We start from the raw sequence: 15,044 nt of genomic DNA on the forward strand, positions 1-15,044 counted from the left end.
TGTTGCTGGTGGTAGGTTTTCTTCTTCTTTAGAAATAATGTTGTTTCTGTTATTAAAGCATGATTCTAAGTCTTTTCTAATTTTGTCTGAAATTTGTTGTACCTTATTTTCAATAGCTGCTTTTCTTTTCTGCTACTTAATTTTATTAATTTCGAAGCAGAAGATACATCTAACTTAGAACAAGCAAAATCCAATATGCTGATAGCTTCCTCATTAGGAATATAAATGTCATGAGAAAGTTTACATGATTCTGGTTCTGGATTCACAACAAATAGTTTTGAGTAACATTTTGGGCACAGGGAATTTCCATGAATCACATTACATTTCACTTGGGAAGCTGTTTCACTCTCACATAACAAGTTTTATTTCCCTCAACCCTTTAGTAATAGGCTTTTTATGAACTTTAAGCGGATGACAGCTCTTTCTTCCAAAAATGTGGTTGTACTTCAGAATATATTTCTTCTCATGATACTCACACACTGATGTTACAGAAGAACTCACTCGAAATTTATACAGAGTTTGTCTAACTTCATGAAAGTCATTGCCATATTTCAAGTATTTTGAAACTGGACTGTAAACTGTTTTGTGACACACTTAACTTGCTATCTGTTCAACAGAGCACTGTTCATCCATGTTATTACATTCCAGTTAATCTCTCAAAATTAATTACAAATTACACACAATACAAAGCATGTAACACATTCTACAGTCTTGATGAAGTATGTACATCCACTCTGACAGAGGTTTCCGAACAGACTGACTACAACAATGCCACACCCAGCAATAATGTACTTCTACAATAACACACCCAGCAATAATGTACTTCTGTACTGACAATAAACCTAAACATAAATGGGCATTTTTATTACCATAGAACAAAAGTGAAAGCTCCTATTGTTTAATATTACATTATTAAAAATAAATAAACTAAATGAATATTAGGTGATGGTGTTAACTCAATATATGTCACAATTAAATTTTATTGCAATGAAACAATAAACCATTTAAATAGGCAACAACCATAAGATCAGTTGTAGAGTAATGTGAATTGTTTCCTCATTTTCAAAAATTCATATCTTTGTTCACAGTCAGATATCAGTGTTGAAATTTTTACATTATGTTTCTATCATATAGCTGTACAAAATGTGCAAAAATAATATTTTTATATTCAGCCGCACCTGAGATAACTGACCCCAAACTTTACAAAAAATGAAAATTTTCAAATTTCAATAATTCATAAAAAATTAAGGAAACATTTGTAAGTGTTCTTGCTGTATATGAGGCTAGTAGTGTATGATATCTAACTATAGTAAAAAATAGACTCTCATAAATCACTCCTTGTTTGTTATTTTTAGGCATAAAAAGTGGATTTTTGAAAATTTGGATACCAAACTTTGAAGGTCATTTTGACTAGTTATTTTTGAATTTAGGGTATTTTGTGTAATAGACAATGTTATAGAGGACACTTTTCTAAAAACAATCATGTTAATTGCAATGTTGTAACTTAGCCCAGTGCAGAGATATTCAAATTTTTGCTAATGTCTCCAAACTGAAAAATTGTCGCACGCCTACAAATAAAAATGGCCATCATCCAGTAAAGGTACAAGATAAATTATTTTAAAAAACTGTTTTGAACTTCTCAAATATAGGGCAATCACACATAAAAAATTAAAATATTTAAAAATATTCAAGCAACCATCACTGGACCACTTCATATGGATTGACCCTTATGGATTGATAAGTTTCATATTTTTTATATTTGTCTCTTGTTTGGTAACAATCCAGGCTGCTTTGGTTTAGTTTTCTCTGTTCTGTACAATTTTATCACAACTAGTATACTTTTTTGATGGTAAGTCACATCATCTTTGTTTTTAGATATATATATGAGATCAGAAATACCAAGCTCACCTACGACAATTTGAGAATGTAGATTTTCACAGCAATATTCTTGAATACATGCTTCATAGAGTTCTTGTCTCGTCAGTTTTGACAGTCTTGATGGTTTAACAACTTCATCATCATCATCATCATCATGATGAGATATTTCAGTAGGCATTTAGGTACTTTAGTTGACCGAATTTGTTATGGAGATATCACGGAGTTATGGAACTTTCATATACTGCCATGTCGATGTCTGTGACTGATTCAGCTGACTTCTTTGCTGCCTTTCAGACTCAAGTGCTGCAAGGAAATGGGCACTTGATTGCATCTTTAAATAAGAAATTGGTAAATACGCCATATGAATTGAAGGACATTCATGATGTAATGCTGTTTAGACCATATTTCTGCAGCAGAATGTAATTAGTAAGTCCTGTAAACTCATTTAACACATCCATACACTTATCAGTAAGATTATACTCCTTATTGGGGAGAAGTGGGATAACAGTTGCTATTAATACATCAAAGCAGTGCAGTATGAAATTCATACTCCTCCACTTGTAACCATGTACTTTTTAAGGAAGGGACAAAAAGTATTTCCTAATTATTTTCAGGTTTTTCTTAATAAGAGTACTCAGAACTGTTCAGTGGCCTTAATAATGCATATCCAGTTATTAAGAGTTTGGTCATATTGGTGCTACTAGTTATTCTGCTTTGTTTTTATCTAATCAACTATATGAAAATTAGCCGATCATATCATTGATGTTTTTCAGGTAACCAACTGGATAACATACTGCTGTAATGACCTGCTTAACTTTTAAGATGAAGAGGCAACTGCTAGTGTTGCTGCTAGTTGATGTTACTGCAGGTGTTTATCTGCCAACCAAAGAAACTTCATCGCTGCAAGCAAGTGCCAGTGCATTGTTTCTAGTTTCTAATAGTCAACTGCCTGTGAGGCACACTGTTGACTCCCTACAAGAAAACTTAGCTTCAGAAGTGAAACAAGGCTCTATTGACAGTGATGGAATTTCAGCACCTAATAAAGAAATTCACAGGATTAAGACTCGATCTAGCAGTTCTGATGGTGTAGGTAGAACTGTTACTGACTTTGTCTTCCCCATTAAGCCCACTGCTTTCATTCCAAAGCAGGATGTGAAGAATTGTTCTGTAGGTGGTACAGACTTGTGTGTCTCAAATGTTTGGGATTATCCTCATCGTTATATTGAAAGGCTACTGGAGAACAAAACATCACGTTTCCAAAGCTATTTTACAGATGATATTGTACATGTTGCAACAAGATTTGATTCAAGTACTGATGAAGAGCTCACATGTGATGCCGAGGAAACAATACTTTATCCTAAATTTGGCAAAACAGCTGATAATGAGATGCTGTTCATTATTAATACGGATGATAAGTACAGGCAAGGGATAAGAGTAGAAAAATGTAAGAAAACTGGTGAATCACCATGTAATCCAAAGCTAGAAGTCCCGTCTGGGTACAGAACATACTGCAAGCAGAAATACATTTACAGGAAGCTACTGGCCCTGCATCCAAATGGCGAACCAGCACCCGATAATTTTAAAATTCCCTCATGTTGCAGCTGCTTTATTTCAAAAGAAACTGAGTAGTGACAATGTTTCATTACTGTCAAAGTAAAGATAAGCGTGTAAAAAAAAAGTTATGTATTGTACTGAATAATGTAATATAGGTCAGTTGAGAGAATGTCAAACGCTATTGTTTCCTTTTCCTATAGATCTAATGTATTTTGCTAAGAAAGGAAAGAAAGAGATGGCTAAGAGTGTCTCAACATAAATGTATTTTGGTGGTACTGACTTCCAATCTTCCATAATAATGAAAAAGTAATTTTCTAAGTAATGGAAAAAAAATCATATTGTGTGCTGAATTTGAATTGATGTAACTGAAGCTTCATGTGCACTTACAAAATATCAAGTGGAAATATATACCATTTTTCTGGTTGTTGCTGACATGGTGCAAACGAATGTCCCTTAACAAATGCTTCATCTCCTCCAGTTAGGTATTAATAACTGGCATCCATGGATTGCTTTCACTTAGCACCAACAAAAAAACAAATCTTTATTGATAAAGATTGACTAATTATATACATAAGAGATTTTTAATGTTCTATGTAATTCTATTTCTTGTGTTTTGAAATTATGTGTATATTGATAGACTGGAATATTGAAATGAAGTTTTAGATATATATTTTTTAAAGGTAAACTGTTCACTGTGATAAACCAGTAAGTTAAATAAATACAAAATATCAGAGTTTGTAAAGCTACATTATATCTTTTATAAATAATTAGATATTATTATTATTAAATTGGTGTAAGCTATTTTGTGTACAAATGGTGACCTATGTATTTATTGCCTGAAGTTTAATATGTGCATTATTGTTATGCCACAAACTAAAAACCTCAAACAGAAATAATTCTTTAAATATTTGTTAAATAAGAAACATTTTGAATACAGCTGTGTGGGTGTGTACCATCATGTAAGTGAAGAAGACTGCTGTTTTCCTTTTTGTTTTCAGTCGCTTCTAGGAAACTTTGAAAGGATTCATATGTAGCACTTATGGCTTCCTAAAACTGTACTGAAGAACAATAGGATCATTCTTCTATTCAGAAATTGTAATAATGTATTGTATGCAAGGGTACCATGTCCTGTGTTCTCGTTCCTTCCTCCAATAAATTTTACCTACAGTACTTAATTACTGCCCCCCCCCCTCTCTCTCTCTCTCTCTCTCTCTCTCTCTCTCTCTCTCTCTCCCTCCCTCCCCTTTGAGGTCCATAGACATATGTATGGTAAAGGCATTGCACTTGTGAATTGCACATATTCAACTGTAATGATCATTGTAGCAAAGAAGGGAGTAGAAATAGCATAAGTATGTTCCCAAACAATTACCACAAATGTAATATCCTATCTGACCCTGTCCCTCTGTGCTTACGATCAGTGTCTAATGACCTTGATATTAGATTCTAATTTCCTCTTCTCCTTTAGCTGTGTTTTCCATATCCATAATCAAGAGACTTCTGAAAGATAGATTGAATACTGATTTGAATGTCCCGTGTATTTTGGACCTGCTCTAGTTGTTCCTATTTCAGTGCTTACAAGTAATTACTCCCCTTTTGTTGTGAATGTTATAATGTTTATTTTATTATTATTATTATTTTTTGCTTTTATTTTGATTAGAAATATATGTTTGCTTAACTCTTGAGGTTTATAAATATATTGTTTAAGGTGAATTTACATTTATTAAACTTCGCAATGTTGTATTGGAGATTCAACTGTTAGTATCGTATTAATGCATAAGATCAGCAGTACTTTGCTTGGATTAATCTGGTGACCATTCTGAATAGATATACACAACTGACTGAACCCAAGGCAGTATTTATAGATCTCTGCTCTGCATACAGGAGTTAAGTCCGTAGATCTGTATTTGTAACTGATTGGGCATTTTATCGTGAAATATCTATAAATTTTGCATTATTTACTGTAATTCTACAATTAATTTCAGCTGTATTGACATAAATTAATGATATGAAAAGATAAAAATGCTAGTAGAGAAGTTTACTTTTTTAAAACACTTAGAAATTCCTGCTACATCCTATTACATATATCATATTAATGGTTGTTAATTTCCTGTCTTTTACACTACTACATGGCTTTAATTTTGGCATATTGCAAATAAATAAGAATATATTTATGGATACATGAGTTCCTTTCTTTTTACACGATTTTCCCAATTTGTGAGCACTGTATTTTGTAAACATTCAAATTTGAAAAATTCCACAGGCTTCCAAAGATATGGAGCCCATTTTGTTTTGATAAAATATTTTGAAGATGGCAAACTAATGTGACAGTACTGTTGTCACCAGTGAACAGTATTTATATGCACACAGACCAGATGATATATTCATCTCACCCTGCAAAAGCTTATGAAGTCTCTGTGTGTGTCACCTACAGTGAATTCAATGTCTGTTGTTTTTAAGGTGTTCAGTCTCGAGACCTGTTACATATATCTCTCCAAGCTAGTCAGTCCTGCACATTTATCTCTGTCTTTGCGTAATTACTGCCGCTACATCCATTTGATCCTGATTTGAGCCTCTGGCCCCTTCTACAATTTTTACCTCTTCTCCCCCCCATACCCCATACACACACACACACACACACACACACACACACACACACACACACACACAAACTCACTCTCTCTCTCTCTCTCTCTCTCTCTCTCTCTCTCTCTCTCTTCAGTCTATTACCAAATTAATTATTCCTCAATACCTCTTAATGTATACTGTCAAAATACCACTTCTTTCCCCTTACCTTATTTACCCATCTTATCTTTAGGCTTCTTCTGTAACACCACATTTTGGAAGTTTCTATACTCATCTTGTCTGTATTGTTTTATCATCCATGTTCCACTTCCACAAGAGACTACACACCAAATATTTACAGAAAAGGCTTCATGACAATTTTTATTCAGTGTTAACACATTTCTCTCTCTCTCTCCTTTTTGAATTTTATTTTGGAAAAGTTTTTTTGCTGCTCAAATAATAGAACTCATCTACCACCTTTAGTGCCCCTTTCTTAATCCAAATCCCACAGCATTAAATGATTTAATTTGGCTTTAATCCATCATTCTTCTTTTACTTTTGTTAGTATCCATATTATAACCTCTTATGATGTCCCAGGTAGCCAAATGTGTTATTTCACCAGATTCCCAGACACAGATAGGCACATGGATTAACAAGGAGGCTGGTGTTCCGTCCATCCTGGATGTGGTTTTTAGGCCATCTTCCAGATCCCCCTAGATAAATAGCAGGCTGGTTCCGACATCCAGCCTCAGATACATGATGTGCAATTATTTTGAAAAATGATGTCACATTCGATCATATGATTATATTAGACACGGTCTAAAGGGTTACATGGATTCCTCCCCAGGGGGAGGGGGAGAATCTGGCAGTAGCTTTAAAATCACTTTGGTAGTGGCAACCCCATTGTAGTAATAGCCTATATAAGTGTATAGATGGTTATCTGCGAAATTGAAGAAGAACCGTATCAGTCCCAACCCCGTGTTGTCTGGATAAAGGGCATGGGAAAGGAAGGAACCTGTTCAAGACAGTATCCATTCCATTCAACTGATCTTTCAAGACTGTTTGAATTGTGTCGTCATTGGCACACCTTACATTTTTTATTTCTTGTCATGTGAATTTTGTTCACTTGCTAAACTTCTAGTAAGTTTCTTTCACTTCTCACTCAATATGCACATTGAATAACATGGGGGATATGATATAACAACGTCTCCACTCCCTTCTCAACTGCCTCTCTTTCATGTCCTTGACCCTTATGACTCAACAAAAATAAGAATATCTTAAGTCAGTGGTTGCTAGAAGCAATAGCCTGCTTTACACGAGTTAATGTTGACACTAATGTCACAGAAATTAGTTAGCACTTCGAAGGTGACATGATTAATCATACTTTCAGTGGACAAAAGGGAAATCACCCAATGTTTTAACTACTACCAACATGTGTTTATTTGTTATGACTCAGTGTTGTAGTTATTGTTTTTTTTCCACCTCCCAAAAATTACCAAATTCACTCGCCTGTTGTTGACACAAATGGTTCCTGCAGAGAGACAGTAGTCAGGACAGTGTAGAAGAGTTACCAATGGTATACTGACAGTAGATTGTTGTGATTCAAAGAGAATGTAATTGTGGAGGAAATAAGGAGTGGTAGTGCTTGGCTATTACAGTACCTTATGCCATACAGAAAAGAAGTATCCAAATTAAAAACATGTTCCAATAAACTAGCAACAGTAGCAAGACCTTCACAACAAACAGCATATCCTATCGTCAGAGTTGTCAGGAAGCATGATGGTTTGGCATCCCTCTCATATGAATTACAGTAGTTGAAGATAAAGTCTTCTGGGTGCTTAGGCTCACCATATTGCTCTTCAGTTAGTTTCCCAGACTTGAAGTATCAATCTCTGGAATTTTCCTCAGTGAACTGTGTGTCAATGTATGGGCATCCTGTGCTGTGCATTGGTCTGAAGATGACGATTTGAAATGTTCAAAAGCTGTATTCAAAAAACATAAATAAGCTCTGTCTGGAAATAAAGAGTACCTTAACAAATATCACAGTCGCAGTAGTCTCCAAATTACAATGATGTAGTGCTTAATATAATTGTTTATAAGCTGGTTGGCTCAAAATGAGGAGCAATTTTTAGTACCCGGCGCGTAAGCTATAGGCAAGCCTATGGTCTGTGAGTGAGTATCTAAGAAGTACTGTCAGGGTTAAAAACCATGCCAGGATGACAAAATAAACTTAAAGTTGGAATCACCTAAGCAGTTGTATGAAGTCTACACTGTTTACTAGTTTTGATCAAACCTGGATCATTCGGAGAATAGTGAATAGGCTATGCAGCAATTCAGTCAGGTAGAGTTCAGATGTATGTGTGAGCTTTTCCTAAAGATGCAATAGTTCTTGTACATGTGGTGAAGAACACATTTTACGAGAGTAAACAAACTGTTCTGAAAGTTCTTGTGTGTGCACAGTGATGATCCGATGAATGCAAGGACAAGAGTACTAAGGATGCCCAAATTTTTGTGTGATGTTAATGCAAGTTTCTTTCTTTTATTCTTATGTGAGTGCACATTTTTTTGTTCACCTTAGCTTTTTTAAAACATTTTGGGCATGAATAAATTATAAATGTTAATTTGCCATATTGCTTGTATGTTTTATTATTGATTTTACATTTTCTTTTGTATTACAAAATAACAATTTCCTTACAAATTTTACAAGAAGGCACACAGGATACAAACATCATAATGTTACGATTTAGACAGTAAGAAAAATTTTTCGAATATATTCATCAAACTGTACACTAACAAGAAATACATTAAAATACTTTATAGTACAACAATATCACAGAATTATGCAGGAGAATGATGGCTTGTATGTTGTCATTCAATCCTCAGTACTCATTTAGTGCTCAGTTCCTGTTGCATACTCAGCTGTTTGACTGCTTCCTCGATAAAAATTTACATTTGTTTTGTGTCAGTTGTACTTTTATATCTGCTATGTACACCAATTAAAATAATTTTTAAGCTAAGACAATAGTGTTTTTGTTGTCATTGGGTGTTCTGAAATTTACATTAAAAAAATTGATCTATCAATGCCTCCTGTTTTGTGGGCACTGGATCAGTTTTCAACACCCAACATTGTTATTCCATCCCAGATTTCCATTGTTTAAATACTATGGAATGCGACTGGTGGATAAAACTGTACAAAATAGAATTTTTGTTGCTTAACATAAAAATACTTACAGTCTGAAATTTGAAAAAGAATGGAAATAAGTTGTACATCTCGGGGCACAATGATTGTTTGAAGACAGTGTTCACGTTCTGATTGACACTGGGTACACTTTCAGATATTCAGCTTTATTGTAGACAGAAGCCACATATTAGGATATGTTGCTGCTTTATCTGAGCCACAAATACGTCCTGATACTTGAAATAATACTGTGGTGACTGTCATGTTTCAGTATTGATCCATCATGATGGGTGAGTGTAGATATGGTAGCATGAAGCATTATTAGACATCTTTTGTGATTTTGTGTGTTGAAATGTGGTTATTCTCTACTCTGCACTTTAGGCAATTTGTAGAAATTACAGTGATAGTCTGTGATCTGTTCCTTTTCTGTCTGGCAGAAGCCAATTTCTGGGTAAAACACATTGAAAGTAAAAAGTTTTTGATGGTGTTGAGACACAGTCAGACAGTACTTCTTAAAAGAGTAAACTGCCATTTGACTGTGTATTACTATATTTATCTTACGTACTAGCGCATTTTGGTTTTTATGCCGTTATCAAGTACACTGCTGAAAGTTGTTAGACCATTATTATGTCATATCTGTTAAGGCAGTCCAAAGCAAGTACCTAAGGAAGATAAATATAGTAAGGCACAATCAAATGGTGGTCTAATCTTCTTTAAAAAGACATTGAAAGTACTTGATAGCCTATCAACATCCATGTTCACTAGCTAGTTCTAACATGCTGTCACGCAGTAAGCAGGCTTGCAGTCTCAGAGCTAGCACATTCTATGCATATTTTCTGGGAAACAATTATTGAATTACAAGAACTCTTCAAGCCACATCCATTGTTTACTTTTAAGTTTTAGGAAAGTTATTTTCATTTAATGTGTTGCAGGAATGTTACATTATTCCTGTTACTGTTTAAACCACTACTGTCTTCATCATTTACTACTTTTTTGTCACAAATCCACAAAGCAGCATAACAGTGTATTGTTGGAAGTAATTTCAATTCATATCAGACTCAGCTTGTTTGTTTCTGATATTCATGCATTGCCACAGGATACATCTAAGACCATTCCTTATGTATTTATGTGACATGATTTATCTGTCAGTTCACAATAAATTTGTAAGTATGTTAGGCCTCAGGTCAGTAGGTACTTAAAATTAATCTCATGGACATAACCAACAATGGCCTGTTCATGTACTTTCATTAGAATTCTGCAAATATACAGTATCTGTTATTTGATTTTCATCCTCTATGCTCTTGTAAATATGAACTGCTGATTGTGGTAATCAAGTAAAGTCATTATTGGCATCATTTTCACAGTGCTGTGAGTCTTGAGACTATTTTTATCTTGGAATTCTCTTGTTGAGAACTGTTTTCCAAAAATTTAGTTGTAACTTGTGCAGATACTTGTCACATATGGCTGTTCTAACTGAAAATTATGAAAAAGGAAAACAATCCTGACTCCGTTATTAGTACACTCAGTAGCTTAGAAACATGATTCCAGCTTAAATGGGTTGATTCTGAATATCTCAAAATACATATCATACAATACAAAACTAGATAGGAAATCAGAATAAGTGATAAAAATAAAGACATAATAGAAGTGGATTGTGTTAAAATTATATGTTTAAATCTGGATAAAAGTGGAATGTTCACGTTGACTATCTAGTCACTTGATTTGCCATGCACACATTATCGAGAGCCATTGACAAGGAAACTTAGAAAATAGCGTATCATTGTTCTTTTGAATCAGTAGTAAGTTAGCATATTGCACATTATGAAGTTCCAGAAAAGAATACATAAAAACTTGTGTTCTGTGTCTCTGAGGAAATCATATTGTCAATTATTTAAAGTAGAATTTTTTGATGATTCCTTTCCTTACACATACGGAATCATCATCCTATTGTTTCAGGTATGACTACCTTTTAGAAATGTCATTCTGGAAAAGAGTTATTTATCAACAGAGTGTGGAAGCTATATCTGAAAGAATCTGATTTCTGAAACATATGTCATACAAGATGAGATCAAAATACATTACTTTTCATTTTTTCGGAAGACTAATAGAACTGTCATAAAATAGTTGTTAGTCCACTCAAAAAATTATACAGTCCTATGTATGAAATATTAAACACTAACAGCATCAGAAGTCTTTGTAACAGTTTGATAAAACGAATTTTATTAATAAGAGGGTGAGGAAGTGTCTGGCCTAAGTTGCTCAGTATGGACATCGTTATATGCAATTGCAAATACACTCTTTTTCTCAAGGAGTTCCTGATGTCGTCGTTTCTTGTTTGTTGCACTGGCCTGAGTTTGTGTGGAAAGAGATGACATTGCAATACCAGAGTCGAGGTCATCCTCTGGCTTAACTTCATTTTGTTTGAGAGTTGTAGATTTGTTTTCTTCATGGTTCTGTGGATTAATTTTATCAGAGTTCTCACTGTGGCTCAAGGAAGGTGTTGTTGTTTTGTCTTCCACTTCTGATGTTGATTTGGATTGGGAAGTATCAGAAATTTGTTTTGTGTCAGGATGTTTGGTAACAGTTGACTTTACTTTTCGTTTCTTTGTCTGATTTAGTTTCTTTTCCTCCTCTTCTTTTTTCTTTCTTTCTCTTTCTTCTTTTTTAGTTTTGTACCAATCCATGTAACGAGAATTTCTCACAGCTGATCCACCAACATCCAATTTCTGACTAGAATTTGTAACAGGAGCAGGTCTTTTATCCATCACTGACTTGGCTCTGACTGTTTGTTGTGATGCTGAACTCTCAGCTTTCTTTATTCTTTGAAGTTCAGATGTAGACTTTGTACGAGAAAGCTCCATTTGTGCATCACCACTGTTATAGGCATCATTATCTTTAAAGCTTTTTTCAGTTTTCATACCTGGTCTCTTCAGTTTATCCAGTAGTTCATGGTCTGTTACTTCACTTTGTTCTTCTGTAGCTCGATGACTTGATAGGGACCTGCTTCTAGGTCGGTTTGGTTTTACTTGGATCCATCTTTCAGGACTGCTGTGAACAGAGCTGGATGATTTTCGATAGTAAAATCTAACATCTGAATCAAATTCTATCTTCTTACCTGTACCCCTCTTATCTTTTGCCTTTGATGATGCCTTATCATGTTCATTTGGTTCCTTCTTTTCAGGTGTATGATCCTCATCTGAAGACTCGGAGTTTCTTTGGAAATGTTGTTTGGACTGATGTTTTCTTCTATGTTTTTTGTAATTCCCATCATCTTTGTCTCTAGACAGTGACTGTTCTTCTAAAGAATCTGATAATGATTCCTCTTCATGTTCCAACACTTCTGACTTCTTCTTTTTTCTTTCTGTTGTCACTGGTTCTTGTTCAGAGACATTAGACAATATTTTACTTTTTATTTTTTGCCGTCTAAGCATACTAGACTTGTTTTCAGTATAATTGCTTGTAGCTGCAGTGTCTTCTGGCGCCTGTGCTGCAGATGTGTGTTGCTCAGCAAGTTCTAGAGAACTCTCCGTTTCTTCCATGATGGGTGTCTTCACATAAACTCTACGTGGATGGTGCCCATCCTTGAATTTTTTCTGATGTTCAGTCTTGACATTTTTTTTCTTGCTTTCATTCCTTCTGACCCACCGAATTCCTTTTCCACTGCCAGGTTTTTTGATAAGGACTACTGAGGAGTAGTCCACATAGTCTTCCTCTTCTTCAGTGAATGAATCATCATTGTCACTTATGGCACGTCTTGGTAGGGGATCTGTTTGTGTCCCTATGTCGACATCTGTTTGTGTAGCCATGGAGTACTGAGCTGGTAAACTCTGTGTATCCTGACTTTCACTAATTGCTCCACCAAGTACAGAATATGGCTGTAAAATGTGACCCGCTCTTATTCTCACATCATCTTGAATATGTTTATCATTTTCATGGAGCTGTGGAGTGATATCTCCTTTTCTAGTTATTTCTCTGTGCCCATTGTTAACTTGTTCAGTTTGTAAGCAGACTTCATGGGCAGCTATTACAGTTTGTAAACTTCCACTTAAATTTCCTTCACCAGTACTTCTACTAGTAGGTTCCTCCGTCTCTTTTTTCATTTTAATATTGTCCCGCTGTAATGAACTAGTTTGAGGTGTATTGTTGTGTTGATCTTGCATGAAGCGTTGCATAATGATTTCCTTGCCATTTTCAATTCGAATGTGTTGTTCAGTAGCGGGGAGAAATGTTGAAGGCCTTTGATGTTGCAGGGAAATATTTTCTTCGTCGGACCGCCCTCGTGTTACAAGGCGCAAAATTTCTGCGTTCCCTTCCTGGATGAAATACTGTTCCCTTCCCACTGGTGATTTGTTATCACTATCATCTTGTGGACTTGTTCTTTCTAAAATAAGGCGATAACCCTCGGGTATCCGAGTTTCTGTTAACCTTCTTAAGTCTAATTCATCAGCAGCTACCAATATATGTGCCCCATGCAGATCATTCACTTGATGAGGATCACTTGTTTGCTGATCTCCTGGAATATGGTGTGATGTTTCAGAGTTGTTTATTCTTCTTAAGATGACTTCATCAGTTGCAAAATTGTTTGTTTGACCATGGACGTACACTGTATTATTGTATGCATTTGAAAAATGGACTGTGCCATGGTCGGGATCACTTCTGTGGTAGGCAGCATCACCTGGATTTCGTACATGGTCATTAGCTCTTTCTGAATATGCAGCTTCCTTTTTCTTAAAATCAGCATTATGCAAATGTTGCGTGCCAACCATTTTCCTGTCCCTTAGAACCCTCTGTCGCTCAAGTGTATCGGCACCACCTCTGCCAATATCTGAGCCCCTTTCCATTTCATGCCGACGTATTGAGTCAGCATCTAAATCAGTATCATTCTTAAGCCGTAATTCTCGTGGACCTTCTAACTGACCGCCTTCGATATCTTCTACAAAAACATCTTTATCATGCTCAGCTCTTTGATGTTGTTGCTGTAGTGCTTGAAGTTCCCTTGTGTAGATAACATGTGGACCTGGAAGGCTTCTAAATGAGTGGAAGTCCTCTTCTCCTTGGTCTCGATTCGTGTTATTTCGTCTGTTGAATTTCCAGGACTGGTGCTGCCGCATATCAGCACTCCATGCTTCTCTGGTGGGAACCCTCAGCTCTGCTACTGTCAACATTTTACAAAATGTGCTTATTACTGTTAGTGGGAGATTCTTTGTAAGAGAAGGTGAATGATCTTCAGAAGATTTTCTGATGGCATACACATGGTGGTCCTAAATTACACTGCCAGGTGATACCCTGTGCAATACAGGGCACAAAACACCATATGAACTATGCCATACAGTAACTCATAAGGGGAGTAGCCTCTGTTGACATTCAGCTTCTCAAATTGCTTTTGCTGAAGCGTACTTAAGATGAAACAGCAATTTGTGAAGTGCTGTACCCTTACAATGAGAAAGGCAGATTGTACTATTCAGCAAGATATTTATACATTTATCTTTATGTTAGTACCACCAATTCATGCCACAGAGCTGCTGTGCATGATTGGTTGACAACATTGAAGGCATTTGACTGTGGTGGTCATCACTTTGAAGTATTACTGTAAAACACTTGTACGAATAATTACCTTAATGTACTTTGTTACCTAAAAACTTTTTGTCCGAGAGTATAACATGTATGAAATTTTTAAAGGCAATAAAGTATTCAAGGATCATTAATTACAGAACCGATGTTTAATCATATGCAAACTATCAGTTAATTGCATACGGTGTGTTGACTGCAAAAGGGTGGCTTTTGTCCTTGCAGGTTACTGTTTGGCTTAATTTTTATGTTTGCATTCTCATTTTGCACTGAAAATTATTATACATTGCTTGTTTCTGTAATT

The 15,044-nt window shown here is 35.3% G+C and overlaps 1 protein-coding gene across 1 annotated transcript in view; it reads right to left on the bottom strand.

The window, feature by feature from the left end:
• Positions 1 to 8,648: 8,648 nt before the first annotated feature.
• The window catches only part of LOC126455440 (cadherin-86C-like), a 290,066-nt gene continuing 283,670 nt past the window's right edge, over positions 8,649 to 15,044 (bottom strand). The window contains exon 20 of the mRNA XM_050091193.1: positions 8,649 to 14,324. Within this exon, the coding sequence (XP_049947150.1) occupies positions 11,395 to 14,324 (2,930 nt within the window). The 3' untranslated portion in view covers positions 8,649 to 11,394. The remainder of the gene's footprint in view (positions 14,325 to 15,044) is intronic.

The sequence above is a fragment of the Schistocerca serialis genome, chromosome 1, assembly GCF_023864345.2.
Source record: "Schistocerca serialis cubense isolate TAMUIC-IGC-003099 chromosome 1, iqSchSeri2.2, whole genome shotgun sequence".
Lineage (NCBI taxonomy): Eukaryota > Metazoa > Arthropoda > Insecta > Orthoptera > Acrididae > Schistocerca > Schistocerca serialis.